The sequence below is a fragment of the Alosa pseudoharengus genome, unplaced genomic scaffold, assembly GCF_046254945.1.
Source record: "Alosa pseudoharengus isolate Yale_2024_CS ecotype anadromous, Long Island Sound unplaced genomic scaffold, YU_APseudo_1.1 YU_APseudo_1.1_scf_23, whole genome shotgun sequence".
NCBI classification, from domain to species: Eukaryota; Metazoa; Chordata; class Actinopteri; order Clupeiformes; family Clupeidae; genus Alosa; species Alosa pseudoharengus.
In genome coordinates, this window is record NW_027468685.1 from 16,322,952 (window position 1) to 16,343,582 (window position 20,631).

Below are 20,631 nucleotides of genomic sequence, written 5' to 3' on the forward strand. Positions count from 1 at the left end.
ACAGCGTGGTAGTTCATTGGACATGGTTGTCATATCTCATCTACGATTGGTTATTTGTGTAATGACACTTCCTGCGCGCTAAAGTTGTAAGAGATTCTTTATTTTACGCCTCACGAAATGACAGCCACCACAACACAAGCTAAAAGAAGACTTTAGCATTCTATGATTGTTGATCTAAAATGAATCCCTGCTATCGGGAATTTATCATATCTGGGTGAAAAGTTCCGAAGGAGGACAGTGGTCTAATATGCAGGATTCAAGCAACCACATCGCAACAAAACACCATTGATCTGGTAGCAAAGTTAACTTTGGATTTTCTAGTTATTCCGATATCTTAGGTTCGGTTTAAAAATGTCAGACAGATACAATGATGTCAAAATTCTTCTTAAAGACTGGGAGCGCGCATTTTTACAGGAACAAAAGCGAAAACCCAACAAGGTAAGTCAGGCCTGTGTAATAATACAGTTTAGCCCATAGACATAATGGTTTAGCCAACCAACCAGCTAGCCAGCCTCATGTTTGACGCTTACTGTTACCAGAGAATGTCTAACGTTACTGTTCTTGGCTATGCACAATCATGAACTCTAGCATTAACGTGTGCGGTCTTTGTTTCCTTTGAGATTTTCTTGAATCTTTTTTTTTTTTTAGGATGACATTGACAAAGCCCCTGAGGAGACTAAAAGTAAGTTGTCTTATTATGGGTATGGTAATTTTGTTTATCAGAAAGCTTAAAGACAAATCTAACTTGTTGTTTAAATAGATCATGATAGGTCCACAAGCATGTCATTTAGCTTACCTTATGTCATTTGCCCAATAGAGCTCTACAAAGAATATCGTACCTTGAAAGAAGCTAAAGAGAACAATACTAGTAAACATGAAGTACCAACACAAACCCCAGAGACCAACATCACAGCCAAGGTGAGTTCCACAATATCCGTCTTGTGCTCCCACCACAGGGCCTTGTGGTATCTGTTATGTAATATATTATTTTAAGATGTCAAGTTTTCTTAATATTGATGTGAAGGAGTTTGGGATTTTTCATGTGTCTGTGCAGGAACCAGACTGCTGGGGATCCCACCTGAGCCGCAAGAACATGCCTGTTGCTCCTCCGAAGCTCACCCCAAAAGAAAAGGAATCTTTGCAGGCCTCTGCTCAGTACTTTGGCATGAAGCTAAAATTAAATCTTGGTTCTTTGACCAAGGTAAAATACATTGCTTTCAATATTCTGTTTTTAAGTAATATAAACAAATGGTCTGTTCCTTCCAAAAACTATTATTGTAGTATATAGTTTGGCACTGCACCATATCAATATATTTCAGTTTTATATGTAGAATTATTATTGAATATATTGTTTTTTACTAACTTGCATATGTAAAAAAATATTAACATAAAGGTCATTTCAAATTAAATGAAGTGTATTAAGATTATGAACAGGGTTAATCAAGGATATTGTGTAGTACTATGCAATTTCAAAAATAAATGGGAAACTAGGATTCATATACTGCTGTCAATCTGAAATTTTCCAGGACAGACCGGTGACCTTGAAAAAGTCCCTCACTCCCCGGAGAACACCACTGAAAACGTGGAAGGATAGCCAGGAGGAATCGTGTCCCCCAGCAGTAACTGCAAATGTTGAACTGCCTCTTCCCAAACCAGCCAACACGTGCCCAGACCCCAGTGCCACGCCTGTGCAAACGGCCAGCACAGGCTTGAACGAGGAGCCATATGAGCCTTTCATGTCTCCACCAGCCTTCACCCCGTCCAAAGCACGGTGCCCTACTACGCCTGGTGCCTCCGCCAGCCTGGCACAGAGAGCCCAGCAGCTGCGCCAGTCGGTGAGCAAGCGTCTGTTGTCTGTGGACCACGGCTGGCTGCAGCGCTGTCAGGTGTTTGACGAAATGGACGACAGTGAGCGGCCGGTCGCAGGCAACGTGGAGAAGAAGAAGAAGGAGGAGGAGAATTCTGGCGAGTCGAGCAGTGGCCACGCTCCATCGCCTCGTGCGGCCGCCGCGGCCGAGTTGACGCCGGCCTGTGCCAGCCCGAATAAACCGGCTCCCGCGGGAGACGGAGCGGCCAGGAACGCCCCAGCCCGTCCGCGGCCTCCAGACGACAGGCCACAGATGGGTGGCGTAACGTCTCCGGTCGGAGCTGCCTGTCTCTGGGCCGAGGGCCACGGCTCCTCATTAAGGCCCAATGATGGAGGAGGAGGAGAAGGAGATGGGGATGGAGAAACCAGACCTGGTCTCGGAGGAGCAGAAGGAGCGGAGCGGGTCAGAGCGGAGCGGGCCAGTGGCACCGGCGCCGCCAAGAAGCCCCGGGCGCGAGCCAGGAAAAGACAGGAGGAAGAGGAGGAGGAGGAGGAGGAAGAGACTGAGCAGGCGAAGGAGCAAGGTAAGAAACCGAGGTCGAAGAAGGGGCCGCAAAGAAAGGGCCGAAAGAGGCCGAGGGACGACGACGACGGAGGAGAGGAGGAGGAGGAGGGAAAAGGAGACGGGGAACAGAAACCAGGAGACGAAGGAGATGAAAAGAAGGGCACAGCCAAGAAGAGGAGGAGGACGACCAAAAAGGGAGAGACGACGAGCGCTTCAGACAGCCCCAAAAAAGCCAGGGCTCCACGTGGGCGGAAACAGAAGGCCAGAGGAAGCGGAGGAGACGGCAGCGACCCCGAGGAGCAGCAGGAGGAGGAGGAGAAGAAGAAAGCGCTAAAGCAGAAGCCCCCCCAGGAGAACCTGCTGGGGGAGGTGGACGAGGAGGACGCACGGGCCGCCTCCTCCTCCTCCAGGGTGAAGAACACCATGAGGCCAAGGTGTGTTTCTTTTTTTGGGGGGTTGACCGCTCGAGTGTTTCGTCTCACTCAGTAACTGACGCTCCGCGTGATCCGTGTGATCACGGATCTTGGAACGGCTCCTCAGTGACGGCCAGGTGAAAAATGCTGTGGGAGTGTGATGAGTTTCAGTCACGGATGGCTCAATTTGCCATGCCTGTTAGGCCCTCAGACATCTCCAGCACTTAGTCATTTTATTTAGTACCCCTTTATTCATTCTGAGTGATGACCTCCCCCATTCCTATGAGACACAGTAAGGCCACTTTTCCTATTTATAAACTGTATTTCTTGTGTTCTTTCTCCACACTACCAGAGGCACCAAAAATACAGACGCCAACTTTGTGAAAATCAACTTGAAGAAAAAGTCTCATGTCAAAGGATATGCCTTAAGGGGGGCTGGACTTCGTAAACAGGTGAACAAAAACAGTGAATTAAAAATTTTTTTTTATATATATATATATATATATATATATATATATATAATAAATAGTAAGTAGTTGTTTCACACCTGTTTCAAGAGTGACACCTCTGTGTATTTTGGTGTCTATGATGTATGACAAGAGTCAAAGGCGAGATGGAGAGAGTGGTGGTTGCTTATGTGAGTGGTGTCATTTCAGATGTACATGCAGAAATTCCAGCTGAAGGGCGAGCGCTTTGGAGGGCCCGGATTTCGAGGTGGAGGCCGAGGCCGGGGAGGCTTTAGCGGTTTCAATCGCCAAGGAGATACATGCTTTAAGTGTGGCGGCACAGGCCACTGGGCTATGAACTGCATGGGTAGAGGTAAGGACAGGCATTACCATATGACCGTAGGAAATCCGTCTCTTATGCCACCTAGTGAAGTAGTCTTGGTTTTTGACAACCCCAATGATTCCAGATACCATACGGCTTTCACATCAATCACATGACCCATGCTGAGCTTGCAAAAGGCAAAAATGGTCTTGAGGCCTAAATCTTAGATTTAATGCTCAGCAAGTCTATTCACCCATTAAATGTATGCTCTCTCACAGCTAGACATCACTTCGCTTACATGCACATGACAGTCGCCAGTGTTTTTAACCAACCAGACAATTCTGTCCGTTCTTGGCCGGAGAATCAATTCCAATGCCTCCCCTAACTAGTGAATTATGCTCTGCGCTCCCATAAGTGTATTGCCATGTTGTACAGCAAGACATGAGGAATGCCTGCTTCTTTGCTGTTAATGCCCCTGTGAATCCCCCCCCAGCTCCGGCTCCTGCGGTGGACAGTGGCGCCGCTGACGGTGCGACTCCGGAGGAAGAGGAGCCATTCGAGCTGCCCACCCTGGAGGAGGTTGCCCGGGCGACTGGAACTCTGCGTTCGGAGCCCATAGGTGAGTCAGTGACCGTGACCTCTCGTCACGTGCTGCTGAGAGAGAGAGTGTTCTGCACGTCTTCTGGTCGGAGTGCCCTACTGCGGTTGAGCACAGTCTTGACCCTTTTCCCCACACACACGCACACCCAATCATTTTCTGTCACCATTTTGCTCGGATAATACAATCCCCATCAGGCCTGAGGCCTTTCTTGACGTGCTGACCCTCCTGGTTTTCTGCTGTCGCATAGGGTACTTCTTCCCTTGGCAGCCCGAGCCGTTGATCCATTGGCAGGGGTTTATCGCCGGAAAGTTTATATGTCTGACTTGAAAATAATGGATTTCAATGGTGACTTGTGCCGTAGCATAGCCAAGCCGACTGGAAACGTCAAAGCCCTTCATTCCACAAAAGGAAAGGAAAGAAGAAAAAAAAGAAAGAAAGAGAAAGTCTGCAAATGACGCGCGAGGACCTGATCAGCGCAAGATCAAACCACATAAGTCCGACCAGCTCTTTAGCCCTCTCTGGATACTTAAGGTCTCGCTCAACCGCAAGTGGCGTCTCGCATGAATTGAAGTACGAGTCGGGGAGGGTGCTGGGGCGGTAAGGGGGTTGAGGGAGGAGGAGCAGCGGCCGCCGGCTGTCGCTCGCTTGCTGCTCCTGGTCCTGCTCTTACCGCCGCATACAGCCGCCCAATTCCCGAGGGCACGCTCTACCGGGCTCATTTTCACAGCGTTTTTTGGAAATCTCGCCCCACACGCGGACGATGTCCAGTGCAGAAGTGATTCCGCAGAAGCGGGCCAAAGCCAAGACCGCATTAGGCCTGTGGTCGGGGGACTAGATGAGCTTACCAGCTCCCCGACTGTCTGGCCATGATGTCATGGGCTCGCCCCTCGTGCCAGAAGGTCAAAGTGCTCATGCTATCCCTCCCCCTCTCCTTCACCGCACACACTCTGTATGGCCATTGATATTGCACAGAAGGCCCTGATCGAAATAACTTTTCGCGCCGATGTCGCAACATGCAAATACAAATCCGTATAGGATTTCAAGTTAATGCGTGTCCGTACTAGGCATAGCTCATAATGTCTTGGAGGAATACTGTGGTTTGGAATGCAACTTTTATGAACTACGTGGTGCAGAGACAGTGCATATTTCTTCAGCCCAGCCATTTGAAATGCACATTGTAACTCCACAAATGTTGAATAAACAAGATCTTGAAAATAAAATCTTACGCTCATCAACTATTGATATTCTCACACCAAGGAAGGGCAAATTAATGACCAAAGGGCTCAAGTGTTTGAGTAATGAAATCTGTCTGCTCAAGTCTGTTGAAGGCCACGTCTTTACGTTATTTTGGGTCCTCGCATATAGTGGTAGCACCCCCACCACCGAATGTGGGGGATGATGCAGATGACCAGGAGGACAAGCAGGAAGAGGTCCTGCTGAACGTGATCAGACCGGACTATGAGCGGCCTCCCCCACCGCCTCCAATGGAGCCCCTCTACGGCCTCAATGAGGATGGCAAAGTCAGAGGTATTCCACATGTTTATTAGACACATCCTCATACAAATCACAATCATAGATCAGTGGTGCCAGCATGATACAGCTATGCAGACACACATTTACACACATTTATTTTGTGTTTTCTGTTTTCTCATTAAATACTGTGCAGCAAAATGAATTCAGATTGGATGACCTAATGCTGTATTGCTCAAATGATTTCATTACCTTAGAATCAATTCATTCAAACCGGCCAATCAATCAACAGGCCAACCCACACACACACCCACAAATGTAGATTTTGTTTGTGTCTCCGTGGCATGAGTGTGTGTATATTGAGGATGTATATATCCACCTCTTCACAGCTGCTCCAGAGGAAGTCTTGGAGGCCCTCAGGGACTTTGGATACAAATCCTTCAGGCCCGGACAGGAGGTGGCCATAATGCGAATCCTATCTGGTAAATATATTAACTCTCTCAGGTTACTTTCTGATCGCTACTCTTTTCCTTTAATAGTGCGGAGAGCTGTTCATAGTGAGTGGACTGTGGAGTCATGCATCAATCATACTGTAATTTCCCAACTATTAGCTGCAGCTTATACATTGATTTTGCTAAATTTCTTCAGCTACGAGGTTAATACACTTGGGCAGTTAATATGGTATTAATATGGTTTTGTTTCTTTTAACTGGCATAAAACACTGTCCTGCGGTTTATACACAATGCGGCTAATACACAGCAAATTACTGTATGATTCACCTGTGCTAATGTTTCAGGCCTGTCTACGCTTGTGGTGTTGTCTACTGGGATGGGCAAATCCCTGTGCTACCAGCTCCCAGCGTATCTCTATGCCCAGAGGTCCAACTGCATCACACTTGTGGTCTCTCCTCTGGTCTCCCTCATGGATGATCAGGTATGGATTCAACCTTTATGTCATTTTTTGGAAATTCACTGAGGATGGAAAGCCCTCATTTTCAATGATGATAGTCACAAATAAAACAAATTAGATATTAATGAAATTATTAAAATAGGTAAAAAAATATAATAATAATTAACATGTCTTTGTGTGTGTGGGGGGGGGGAGTCGGAATAGATTTTTAGAGTTTGTTGAAAAGTATTCCAAAGAGGTGGGGTTGGTGGTTTGATTAAGATGAATTCTGAGGCTAAGGTAGGGATCATGCTTTCTCAGAAACCAATTTATTTATTTTTAACATATGTTTAATTTTTTTTCTTGTCTTCTTCAAGCTGTCAGGGTTGCCTCCCAATCTCAAGGCTGCTGCCATTCACTCTAACATGTCAAGGAAACAGAGGGAAACTGCCATAGAAAAGGTAGGTAAACTTTCCTTCTTTACTGATAATAGTAAAAAAAAGTTCTTTCAAAATATCAGGGAAGTCAGAGTTAACCAATGTAACCATTATTTGTCTGCATTTTATTATATACAATTATTTGTTATATTATTAATGCAGTTATATTAGTTATATTAGAAACCTTACAGCTGACTGACCTGGACGAAATACAAGTACATATCATGATGTGCAAGCTGTACTGTCCTACTCTAAAAAGCTTCCATTGACTTATATTAGATCAAGCAAAAACAGTGCAGTGAACCGTGATATCTAAACCAAGACGTAAACTACCCCACAGGTGAAGGCAGGCCAGGTGCATGTGCTGCTGCTCTCCCCCGAGGCGCTGGTGGGTGGGGGCCACTCAGGCGCAGGCTGCCTGCCCCCAGCTGACCAGCTCCCCCCAGTGGCGTTTGCCTGCATCGACGAGGCCCACTGCGTGTCCGAGTGGTCCCACAACTTCAGGCCCTGCTACCTCCGACTGTGCAAGGTAAAGAGAATAATACTGGACTGAGGTCAGTGTCTGTAAAGCAGTGCCAAAAGACTATTTTACTATAACCCTGTCCGAACAGTTTCACCTCATTTAAAGGCAGATAGAGGTGTTCAATAATGGTGACAAAGACATTTTAACCAATCAAAGCTTTCCTATTTACAATCACTACCTCCATACTCTCTCTATAGTGTAACTGTGTACATGTTGTAGCATTTGTATTAATATGAATCGAACATAATAGATGCCCACTTAGTCAATAGGCCTCTATATTTACATTAATTATTCATACTATTATTTTTACATTTATATTTCATTATTAAGATATTATTATTATTATTAGTATTATTATTATTATAAATGTTGTTGTTTTTATTATTGGTTTTATTATTAAGATAAATCATTCCAACTCATTCCAACTCTCTTTGATCTTTGTGGTCTGTAGGTGCTGAGGGACCGTCTGGGGGTTCGCTGTCTGCTGGGTCTGACGGCCACGGCCACTCTCTCCACGGCCCTGGACATCGCACAGCATCTGGACATCACAGACCAGGATGGCATCGCCGTGCGCTCCGCTGCCGTGCCACACAACCTGCAGCTGTCTGTCTCCATGGACCGAGATAAGGATCAGGTGCATCCCATAGTACTTTTATAGTCTTTATTCATTGAGAGAGAATATTTACAGTAATTTGAAATGTTTGCATTGGTCATATATTTAATCATCAAGGTAGTGTAGTGTGTGTAGCGAATGGAGTGAATAATTACTCCACCCAGCCTTGAACCCGTGTCTCTGGGGGAGAATACAACTGCACTGGTCCAGGTGCTCCATTATAGATGGACGAGAAGATTTTGCACAGTATGAAATCAACAATGCCTTACAACTGGCCATAACATTTGGATATATTTTAGGGGTATTTCTATAAATGGATATGCTGGTTTACCTGCCAAGTCTGATCATCACCTGCCTGCATGGCTCACGGCTGTGGCATTCTCTTCCCCTCCCCCTAGGCCCTGGTGACTCTGCTGAAGGGTGAGCGTTTTGGGGCGCTGGAGTCCATCATCGTCTACTGCACCAGGCGGGAGGAGACCACACGCATCTCGGCACTTCTGCGCACCTGCCTGCAGGGGGTGACAGTCAAGGAGCCCGCCGTCCCCCGTAAAGAGGTGGAGGACAATCCTGTGGGCAGGAAGAAGAAAGCTTTGGGTACATGTTGGTCCGCCACATGATATGGATTGTATTATTTATTGTTAATCAATAAGTGTAATAAGTAGGATAAGAAAGATAGGTTCAATTTACAGGGACTCCAGATAATACATGAATGATCTAAATCATTTTATCGAACAGTGACAGAGAAATTATATGACATGTATAACAGTAATGTGAACTAATGTTACTTTTAAAGGAATTTAGAAATTTGAGCTTATCCTCTGCAAATGTATGGATTTATGAATATGTGGATATATAATATCCATATATTTGCAATTATTGCTGTAATGGGTCAGTGTACTGATAACCAAGAGTAGAATGCGAGAAAAATGAACTTTCATGCTTCATCTTTGTGTCCCTTTGCCCTCGCTGTGCCTCTACAGCCAGGAAGAAGATCCGCAAGCCGCTGAAGTGGATCGCCGAGTCCTACCACGCAGGAATGTCCGCTTCAGAGAGACGCCGCGTCCAGAACAACTTCATGTGCGGCGAGCTGCGGGTGGTGGTGGCCACCGTGGCCTTCGGCATGGGCCTGGACAAGTCCGACGTGCGCGGCATCATCCACTACAACATGCCCAAGAGCTTCGAGAGCTACGTGCAGGAGATTGGGCGCGCCGGACGAGACAGCGAGCCTGCCCACTGTCACCTCTTCCTAGACCCCGAGGTCAGACCTCAGCTGAAGAATTTATAATTGAAGTCTGCACTGAGAATCGCACGTTTCAGTGCTATGTTTTTAGCATTTTTAGCAGTGTATTGTTAAAATACTGAATGCTCCTTCAACAGTGTGAAACCAAGAAAATGTCATATATTTGATGTGTTAGTGCTTTGCTTCAATATCGTAACTGACTGCTCTGACACTAGATTGTTGACCTCTACTCCCTATTTAGGGTGGGGACCTGCATGAGCTGCGAAGGCACATCTACTCAGACACTGTGGACTACATCACTGTGAAGAAGCTCGTACAGAAGGTGTTCCCACCTTGCAAGTGCAGACAGATTCATCAGAAGCATCAGGAAATGGCTAAGGTCTCCCTGCCCCTTATTGATCTGTGTTCACTTTTTATTCCCTGTTCATTTCATTTTCATGTTCATCAGAATTCACCTTATCTTACCTATCCTCCTTGTGCCTTGTGGTGACAATTGAGTGAATAAGAACAAGTAAGAACTCACAATTAATCCTTTGTCACTCCAATTAAATCTGTGTTTTCAAACTAACCACCCAAAGGTAATGAGGTTGCACACAAAAACAAACATGCCAACATTTCGAAATATTGACATGTTTGTTTTTGACTTGGCCAAAAATAAACAGGTGAACTAGAGATGAGTCCAGTTCTATAAAGACCATGTGTGCAACCTCATTACATTTGGGTAGTTAGCTTGGAATCTTAAATCATTTAGGGTTAGAACCTCAAACGAAGACTGGGAAGGCACATCCTTTCAAACAAATAGCTAAATCTGTGTTTTCTTCCGGAAGGCCATGGAAGTGGACGATGACGAGATGCTTGAGATGATGGACGCTTGTGAAGAAACCCAAGATGGGCAAGGGCAGCAGAGAGAGACAGAGGCACCTGAAGATATGCCCATGGAGGAGACACCTGGCCAGACCACCGGCAGAGAGGAGCAGAGTCTCCCGCCAAGCACAGCAACAACAGCCCAACCCCAACAGACCATCTCTCACACTGACCACAAGGACATGGCAGAGATGCCTGAAGAGGAGAGCAAGGAGGAGTTTGGAGATGGCAAGTTCGAGACAACTGAGGGAGAGAAGGAACTGACCGTCACAGAGAGAGTCTGTCACACCCACGAGAGGGCTATCCCAATGCAGGACACGGTAGAGGCCCTGGACATCACCGAAGAAGGTGATTTTGCAACTTGAGCATTGTTTTCCTTTTGTTTCATACCGACAGTACTTGGTGAGAAACGGAGATCTTTGTGAAAACTCGGATTTCCCCTTTAAGGGTTGGAGGTACATACACCCGGTGCCCAAATGACCTGATTCTAGGCAGGCAAAGTTTCGTCCTTCTGCTTTAGCCTTTCTTGCGTCTCTGTTTTTAAAGTTGTAAGCCCGAGGTCGACCCTATTTGTATTCACAGGTCTGGAGACGCTGCTGTGCTACCTGGAGCTGCACCCTCAGCGCTGGGTGGAGCTGCTCCACCCGACCCTCTCCCACTGCAACCTGCAGTGCTATGGAGGCTCCCAACAGCTGCGCAAACTCACCAAAATGTACAGAACTGCAGTGCTCATTTGTGTGGTTATGTGTGTGTACAGTATGTGATGTGTATTTCTGTTTGATTACCTTGTTGTGTGTCAGGAATGTTGATGTAAAGTCAGTGACCTCTTCTGTCTTACTGTTATCACTCAATTGTTTACTAAAATGTTTATTTTTTTTTCAGTTGAATTAATTGGTAGATCATCACAGCAATAGCAACATTCACATTTTTTGTGTGTGGTGTGTGTGTGGTGTGTGGTGTGTGTGTGTGTGTGTTTGCCCCTGTGAGCTGGTGTTTGTTTGTTTGTCTCCCCCTGTGTAACTCTGCCCTGTGCTGTGTTGCTGCTAGCTGTCCCCCCATCGCGGTGGCCCTGGCGCGGATGAGGATGGCAGGGGAGCGCGTGGAGAGCTGCAGCTCGCTGGACTTCGACGTGGTGGAGCTGGCCGACACCATGGGCTGGCAGTTGTACCTGGTCAAGAAAGGACTGCGGCAGCTCCAGTGGGGCTCTGGTCAGTCAGTCAGTCAGTCAGTCAGTCAGACAGACCATGTATTACTGTGTGTATGTCCACATGAGATGGGGAAAGCATATCTATTCATGTTTCAGTGAAGGAAAAAAGTTACTAATTTTCTATCATTGAGTGTGAGCATTAGTTGTTGATACAATATTAGTTTCATTACATGTTCATACAATATGAGTTTTATTAGTTATTTCTACATAGTATTAGCTTTTAAACGGGTCACTTTCTGCCTCAGGGTCGTTTGGTGGCACAGGGAGGACTGGCATCCATGTCGAGTTCAGCAGCCTGTCCTTCTACTTCCGTTCCTACGGTGACCTAAGCCCGGACGAGATGGACCAGGTGTGTGCGTTCCTGCACGGGCGTGTGGTGGCCCAGGAGAGGACACAACTCTACCAACTCAAAGCCTGTTTCAAAGCCTTTCGCAGGTCAGCTCGCCAATGCTTGAAGGCTCTAAATGGGGAGTGATGCTATACTATTACACTGGTAGTAGTAATACTGTGATTGTATACTGATGGTAGTACTACAGGTTCCTATAATAGCTATATGGTAATGTGCTAGTATGGTTAATGTATTATTACTTTGGAGTTATTCTCTCTAGAAGGCTGTCACAACAATTACATAATTGAGATCAGTTTTCTGGGGAACTTCTCTTAACTCTAAAATGCTGAGTAAAAAACATTTAATTTTTAATCTTTTTTTATGTAACACCTTACATTTGTCCTTCTAGTGTTGCATACCGGAACTGCAGCTTCTGCATGGATGAGCTGGACGAGGAGAGGAGCCTGAAACTCAAAGAGCTGCTGAGTGAGTACTTCGACAAGAGGAGAGATCTGGACCTGAGCAAAGAGTTCCAGCAGGATGAGGACGAAGAGGACAACTCGCTTAACAAATTCAAGGTACGCTGTGTGTGTGTGTGTGTGTGTGTGTGTGTGTGTGTGTGTGTGTGTGTGTGTGTGTGTGTGTGTGTGTGTGTGTGTGTGTGTGTGTGTGTGTGTGTGTGTGTGTGAGTACAGAGACGTACTGTAAATGTAGCTTAAGCTTGTCATTTGGTCAAGGAGCCTTGAAACTATTAAACTATAAAACCGCTAAACTAGTAATGAAATGTTGAAATGACAGGGTGCCAGAGAAAACATTGTGAACATTATTTGTTGTCTTCTTTAATTTATGTGTTTTAATTTATTTTTGTCTATTTCATTTATCTGTCCTTCATCAGATGAAAGATTGGGAGGGCCAGATTCGTGCCGACATCCGAGGTTTCCTGGCCAATCGCAGCGACGAGAAGTTCTCTGGAAGGGCAGTGGCAAGGATATTTCATGGAATTGGTAAGCTTCGGGAGGAGGGGAAAATGGAAATGTTGATATGTGTCTATTCTTTGTGGTTTTCCATCCTTGAGTGCCATGTGCCATAATGCTGGAGACTGAGTGTCTCCATTTTGATGGTATCTAATCTAATTGCTTTTCTATTTTATATGTCTTAGGGAGCCCATGCTATCCTGCCCAGATTTATGGCAGGGACCGTCGGTACTGGAGGAAGTACATTCAGTTTGATTTCAATGAAATCATCCGCTTTGCCACACAAGAAATAATAAGGACAAAATGATGAGAGGATGAACTTGAGTGGCTTTTTTGAGTCACCATTTTATAGTGAACTTGATTGTGCTGCTCTCTGTATATATGTATCTGTTGGTGTACATTTTTAGAGTTGTATAATGTGTATGATGTTTTTGTGCTTTGAAGTATTTTCATATGAATAAAATGTGGATTTTGTATTAAGTGTGTTTTTATGTTGATTTATACGGCAGATAAGTAGGTTTTGCTAAATTTCAAAGCATCACAATAAACGATGTAAAAGAAAGAACACATTTTTTGTGTTGTCAGTATCTTGTATTGATGTTATATTTACGTTAAATGAAGTCTGATCCAAACTTATTTTTCTGTGACCAGTCTATGCCACTGAATTTCTCCTTGTCCTCTCAGGGGAGGGTTGATTACGATCTTGTAAGTTCAAGTCAGCCAGGTGAACGATCTGCACGGCCATCTCCTGCATAACATCCTCATTGGCTCGCCTCCGGGCGTCGCTGCCAAAGATCTTGAATTTGTTCAGTCTGGAGTTTTCTGTCACATGGATCGTCTAGGCGCAATGGCATGGCATTGAGATCCTTCATTTGCATTTCGCTTGATTCGTTTAAAGTCCTAAATATTTCTAATGTTAAAACTTTGGAGTAGGCTACCTTTAATTGAGTGTTAAAATTAAATCTCTCAACTTACCAGACGGCGTCTGGTTCTGGAGCGACCTCTCTCGCGTTTCGCGCAAGTAGGCCCAGTTGTTTCGCCCTTTTATTGGAAAAATACAGTGAAAGAGTCTTATATAGACCTATGTCAAAAATATACACAGAGCAGGATACATATGTCACTGCGTGACGACTTGCCTCACGTCCCCATCTACAGCTGGATGGGCTCCGCACTCTTCCAAATCGACCACTCATCATGAAACAACTCGTAGTAGGCTATTGTTTTATTTCTCGCTATGCAAGATCTCCGAAAATCCTTCTGGAATTCTAAAATAGCTTCATTGTTGCGTAGGCCTATCTGCAATCCACACCTGCCGCCACGATTATTGATTGCTTTTGGTAGTAGATTTACATGAGTATCACACTGTAGCCTACTTTATAAAATGAGTAGGATACACAGCAACTACAAACAGGCGGCTTTCTTTTTGGGTCATTAGAAAAGGCCTAGGCATTATGTTCAGACACCTCATGCAATTGCAAGTCGACAACATTTAGCATCGCTTTATTGAAAGATAGCCTACACACACAAATCATAATTGCATATCATGGAGCTATGCTATAAATACTGAGCAGATTATACATAGGCCTATACAAAAAGGCATAGGTCTATTATTAACTATATGATCACTCACTGGATGGATCATCATTCAACTGAGCGAAACCTTTCTCCTAAAACCTGCTTTCGCAAAGCTAAGACGTAGGCTACCCAGTAGAGGGAGCACTTCTACCTTTTTAGACGAAAGGTAGGATGCCTTCTAAAATTGTCACAGCTTGCGTTTTAGTACCATTTCTAAGCGGTAGGCTGTAACATAGGCCAGACCTTGATTTACAATCAGTTACTTTGTAATCAAATCTATCTAATCATCCAAAACATAGGCTAATCCAAAACCTCTCATTCTTTTGTCAAGATAGACCAGAGTAGAATTATTAGGACTCCGATTCACTAGATCAGGTAGTCACAACAATATATCTAGGCTATAATAAAAAATATGGCCTAGCACAGGGGTGGGCAAACTTTTTGGCTCAAGGGCCACATTGGGTTTTGAAAATTGGCCGGCGGGCCGCACAACAAACACCCCCACCCCCCCCCCCCCACCCCCCCCACGACACACGCATAAAAAAATATTTTTTTTATAGCCTATAATTTAGTATGAGAAGTATTTGCTTTAAAATATGAATTGCTTAAAAATACTGCTAATTTTATGCTGTTTAACAAATGTATAAATTGTGCACTGTCGCTTTAAGACAGTCGCTTTAATTCACGTTTATTTCTCAATTATCTTCTGCCTGCTCCGCTATGGCTAGTGCTGTACATACGGCTGGGCCCTCTCACAGTTTTTAAATGGTCAGTAGTGGGAACTACTGTTGCCTTCATGATTTCCTTTTAAAACTTTCTTATAAGGAGATATCAATTATCAACAATCACAAGCCAGCTGGAACCTGCGGCTCTCTCTCCCTCTCGTGAGTGCAGACGCGTTCCCAATTAAATGGATTGCATAATGTTCACGTTAGATCTGCTGCAAAGGAGATAACTAAGAGTTAACTTAGTTTAACATGATGTTATCTCTATTTAACATGATGTTTTGACATTGACATTGTAAACGTTATCTAAGGAGAGTGAAAAGCAGTTTGCAGTAAAGCTAACCAACGTCGTCTCTATCGCAGGAAAAAAATAGCGAGCAGCCTGATAACTAAATGAAATGCTCGGCGGGCCGGATGAAAGTGCTTGGCGGGCCGGATCCGGCCCGCGGGCCGCAGTTTGCCCACCCCTGGCCTAGCATCAATTCAGGATATGGTCCGGATCATGTATTCAGTTAAAAGCCAGTCTACAGCTAATGTGTGAACGGTAAAGCTGTTTGCTCTGCGTAATAAGAAATAATTCCACCACTTATCTTTGCCATTAAAGAGACACTTTTGTTTTTGTATGTATGTATGTATATCATCAAAGAGTTTGAAGCCACTATTTTAAAGAGATGAATAAATGAATGGATGGAAAACAAATAAATAAATACATGAATGCAATGAATGGATGGATGTATTTATTTATTTATTTATTTACTTACTTATTTTCCATTCATTCATTCATTCATTCATTCATTCATTCATTCATTCATTCATCTCTTTAAAATAGTGGCTTCAAACTCTTTGATGTAACTTTTTGATGTTATTTATAATGGTGGGAATGGCGTCTCTATCACACCAAGTACTGCACAATGTATGTACGGTGTTTGTTGTATGGTATGGTGTATGCCGTGTCACTTGTCAACACACTGAGTATGCCTTTATCATCATTTTAAAAAATTGACACAAAAGCAAATTACACTAAAGGTGTAGCCTACCCATTACATTGAAAATTGACGCCAATGGGTAAACCCCACTGATCTATAAAGAACTTTATAGATCAGTGGTAAACCCCAAATTTTTACATCATGTTGCTTTCAGTATTTCACATGTCCTCCTATTTTATTCCTCTATTATCAGGTCTGGAGCTGTCTGTAGTTTAAGGCCTCCCAGCAGGCAATGGGGGAGTATTGATCTGTGGGGGTGAGATTCGTCCCTGTCAGTCCTGTCAGTGTAAGTGTGCCCCTCTTTTGTCTCCTGAGGATGTGTGAGACGCGTGAGACTGGGCAGGATTACGGGAGCTGACCTCGCACAGGGTTGTTATCAGTGTTGGGAGTAATGCGTTACAAAAGTAATGTAATTACTGTAATATATTGCTGTTTGCGGTAACGCGGTAATGTAAGGCATTACAAAAAAAAATTGGGTAATATTTACTCGGTACAAACTTCAGTAACGCGCGTTACAATGCATTTTAACCCAAAATTAAGCGGTTGTTTTGTTTTGATACATATTTGCAAACACCACCGCGAGAACAACAGACGAGAAAAAATCCGCGCAAAATAGTAGAACGTATCTCCTGATACTGGTTGAAGATGACTGTGGCTGCAGCAGACTCAAAGTCGGACTCTATCTGCGGGATGGACATAAGCCTACGCTCATTATTTTTAGCTTGTCAGAGACAAGGATATGAAGAACATAATAGTTAGTGCACTTTGTGTGCGAAACCGAAAGATCTCACTATGCCTCGCGAAATAGCACAAGTCATTTAATGAAACATCTAAAGTGGTGCCACGCTAATCTTTTTTATTCTTGATAAAACACAAACTATGTTCTTCTAGTGCATGACAGCTTTGAGCTGTGAACTTGAATTAAAGAGAATAAAGGGTTAGAAATGCAGAAAAAGATTGTGTAGCCTGGCAGTGCCACCGCTCCCACCACGCGCATCACGCACTTTGCGTAGGGCACCAAAGGACAGAGGGGGCACCCAAATGTAACCAATGAATAGTAGCTTTACTGCAAACTGCGTTTCACTCTTCATCAATAACGTTTACAATGTCAGAATGCACTAACACCATGGTACATGGAAGTTTGATACTTTTTGGGTTCTCTCAATCTCCACCACGTAGTACTAGTAGAATGGAATTGGTGGGTCTTCAATAATTCGTTTCCCAAGCATTTAGGCTACATGAAGCTTTTTCTTTTGGAACATTTTTGTTAGATTGTATAACACTTGTCATGAGTAGCCCTGAGTCATGTTATAATATTTTTGAAAGTATCATCTTCCCTCTGTTGAATAATAGAGAGGCCTATCTGGTCTGTGAACTGGAGTTTGATGTCTGATAAGGAAGTTTCTGTTTCAGTACTGGTCATGGGTCTGTTTTCTCTTCATTTTTAACATGATAAATCATGTACAGTGCAACCGGAAAGTTTTCAGACCCTTTTAAGTCAGACTCCACAAAATAGTAGGTGTTTGGAGTGTTATGACTTAAATATTTCATTTACTAAGTATTCAGACCCTTTGTTATGACACTTGCAATTGAGCTCTGGTGCATCAATGGTCCTTAAGATGCTTCTACAACTTGATTGGAGTCCATCTGTGCCTAAATGAATTCACTGGACATTATTAGGAGAGGCACACATCTCTTTATATAAGGTCTCACAGTTGATAGTGTATGTCAGAGTGAAAACCAAGCCACAAGGTCGAGAGAATTGTCCGTAGCCCTGCGAGACAGGGTTGTGTGAAGACACAGATCTGGGCAAGGATACAAGAACATTTCTGCAGCATTGAAAGTACCCAAGAGCATTGTAGCCTCCATCATTCTCAAATGGAAAAGTATAGAACAACCAACAGTCTTCCTAGATCTGGCCGCTCAGCCAAACTGAGTAATCCGGGATGAAGGAACTTGGTCAGACAGGTAACAAAGAACCCAATGGTCACTATGAATGAGATCCTTTGAGTTCCTTTGAAAAGAGGATGAGAGAAGCGTAAAGGACAAACATCAGTGCAGCACTCCAATCAGGCCTATGGTAGAGTGGACAGATGGAGGTCATTTTTTGCTGGGAGTTTGCCAAAAAAACACCTGAACGACTATCAGACCATGAGAGGTAAAATCATCTGGTCTGATGAAACGAACACTGCACTATTTGGCCACAATTCCCAACGGTGTGTGTGGAAGGAACCAGGTACTGAGCTGCACTGATGTTTACCCTTCTTTACACTTCTCTCATCTTCTCAAAGAAACTTAAGTAATGGATAACTACTGAACCGGTATGTGTTTCACTTTACACAATTACAAGTACACTTTACAAATTTGCAAAATGAGAAGCAAGCAAAAGCATGTATCATAATCTTAAATCAGTGAAATTTCACCGAAGGTGGTAAAAATGGAGCAGTAATCTAAGATGTTTTATTTCACCATATGATGGGTTTTCCCACATCCCATCAAATATGGACGCTGACAGAGGAACACCTTTGAGGCACACTCACATTTCACAGTGAAATCTGATTGGGCAGATCATATAACCATGTGCTGTGTCAGTTAATGTTAAACATGATGTAACAAGTAATGTGTCTGGACTTGTGCTGTAAACATGCTTATATCGTGTCAGTACTGGTTTAATACTATTTCACACTTTCTCCATAACAAATCAGAAGCAGAGATTTTCAAGCTGAGAACGAGGCTATGAGAAAAATGTCAAATTTGGCCAAAAAGTGTAAGCTTTGACCTAGACACTGCGTTGTAATGGGAGGCTTATTGGAAATCTGTGTGTGTGCTATTTTTCCATTACATTTCTCTCAACTGCTAAGCCAGTGAACTACTTGTACTTGGCTGCCCGAACTTCAGTTGAAGTCCAGATCTGACCTTGATCATGAGCTTTTGAACTGCTATCTTTGCCATGCTTGCTGAGATGTTAATCTGGATCATCATCCCATTACTCCCAGCTGGGCTGAAATGCTCAATTACAATTCCTCTGTTTTCCTCTGTATAGCTGCCAACCTGCTGATTATGAAAAACATTATGAGGACCGTAGATAATATAACAGGCTCTCCAGAAGCCATATCTACTGTCTGACTTTTTACTGTAGTGTGTGAAAGAAATTTTACTTAGAGATCTATAAATACTGAGAGTTTAAGATAAAGTTTGTCCTTGTTTATTCATTGCAGAGAGGTCTCATATGCATCAGGCAATCTGGATACAGAGACAAAGTCTGTGCACCAAAGAGACAATCACTAATGTTCCAACTCATTGGACTGAAAGATACAATGATACAATATAAGGACACTAAGTGAAAACAAGACTTGTTTTCACTTAGTGTCCTTATATTGTATCATTGTATCTTTCAGTCCAATGAGTTGGAACATTAGGTTTAGAAACTAAGGACATTTAAAACTAGGTTAAGAACATTTCTATCGGCACACAGCACATGATTTGTAAGAAGAAGAAAATCATGAACTAGTTCAGCTCTAACAGAAGATTCAATTTTAATTCAAAAGGTTTAAGCAAAGATCCTCCGCTTCAACCCTCTCTGGTTTAAAATCTTATAGAAACACGTGTCAAAGCAAAAGCAGGTTAAATTCCATTTTACCCTCACAAATGTTGTTTTTCGTTCAATCACTGATAAGGAAGATTAATAACTAAGCACAATTTAAAACTGCCTTAACAAATGTTTATGTTATTAATGACCAAACTCTTATAGGCATATCTGTTATGTTTAGGCCTACAACTTCTGCCACTGTTTAAAAGTTTTCAAACTTCCCTTCCTGTTTTGCTCTTTCCATCAGTCTGTCTTCACTGTCCCTCCATCTCTGGTGTCTCTCCCCTCTTTTTTCCGTCTTTGAATTCATAATAGAGTCAACAGCTTGTGAAAGCTATGGTGTGAAACATGGCGTGAGGGCCTGAATGCTAGCTTGGATTAGCCTTGTGATTGTTGCCACGGTTAACTGTGAGGCCATTGTGGAACTAATGGGATCAGAGGGCCCGGCTCGTAGGGTGACGACAGCCTCAGATCACTTAACATAGTCCTTCATGCTCCCAGTCCCTGGCACTGTTTAGGCCCGTTAAATGGTTCCATTGCGATGGGCACGCTGCCAACACAAACTCGGAGGCAAAAGCCCATTTTCTGCCAGTTCCCAGCCTCTTCAAAACCCAAAACCCCGAGAAAAATCTGTGCCCCAGTGAATCTTTATTTTCTAAATGCTAAGCCTCCCTACTACACACACCCCGTTCACACACAGACACACAGGCCTTCAAAGCGAGCCTGCTACAGTGAGCTCCGATCCTAAATCTTCCTAGAGATTAGTGGCCTATAGAAACTTTTCTCTAAAGATGTGTGGCTGGCATCATGGCAGAAAACATCTCAACAAATTCCATCCCATGCTTCAGAAACTTCAGAAATCTTTTTGGGAGGAAAGTCCGGTCAAAGCTTGGCAAAAACATCCCCCATTCATATTCTAACAAACGCTAAACAATGGCCATGATCAGTTTTGTGAGAAGGGTGCATAGCTATACGCCTAATATCCTACTTACAGTTCACATCATTTTATCACTTACAGTATTTATGAACGTTATAATATTATTCACACATGAGAAATG

At 43.7% G+C, this 20,631-nt stretch overlaps 1 protein-coding gene across 1 annotated transcript; it reads left to right on the forward strand.

The window, feature by feature from the left end:
- The first annotated feature begins 123 nt into the window (after positions 1-123).
- Positions 124-13,178, forward strand: recql4 (RecQ helicase-like 4). Its single transcript, XM_076301801.1, has 24 exons — positions 124-438; positions 649-682; positions 818-918; positions 1,055-1,201; positions 1,527-2,806; positions 3,138-3,237; positions 3,442-3,604; positions 4,047-4,172; positions 5,520-5,681; positions 6,014-6,106; positions 6,421-6,557; positions 6,890-6,973; positions 7,290-7,478; positions 7,924-8,106; positions 8,484-8,679; positions 9,066-9,343; positions 9,567-9,704; positions 10,153-10,537; positions 10,772-10,901; positions 11,237-11,397; positions 11,642-11,831; positions 12,134-12,302; positions 12,620-12,728; positions 12,884-13,178. Exons 1-24 carry the CDS (start codon positions 352-354, stop codon positions 13,003-13,005), a joined length of 4,764 nt encoding a protein of 1,587 aa, XP_076157916.1. The 5' UTR covers positions 124-351; the 3' UTR covers positions 13,006-13,178.
- Positions 13,179-20,631: the final 7,453 nt, after the last annotated feature.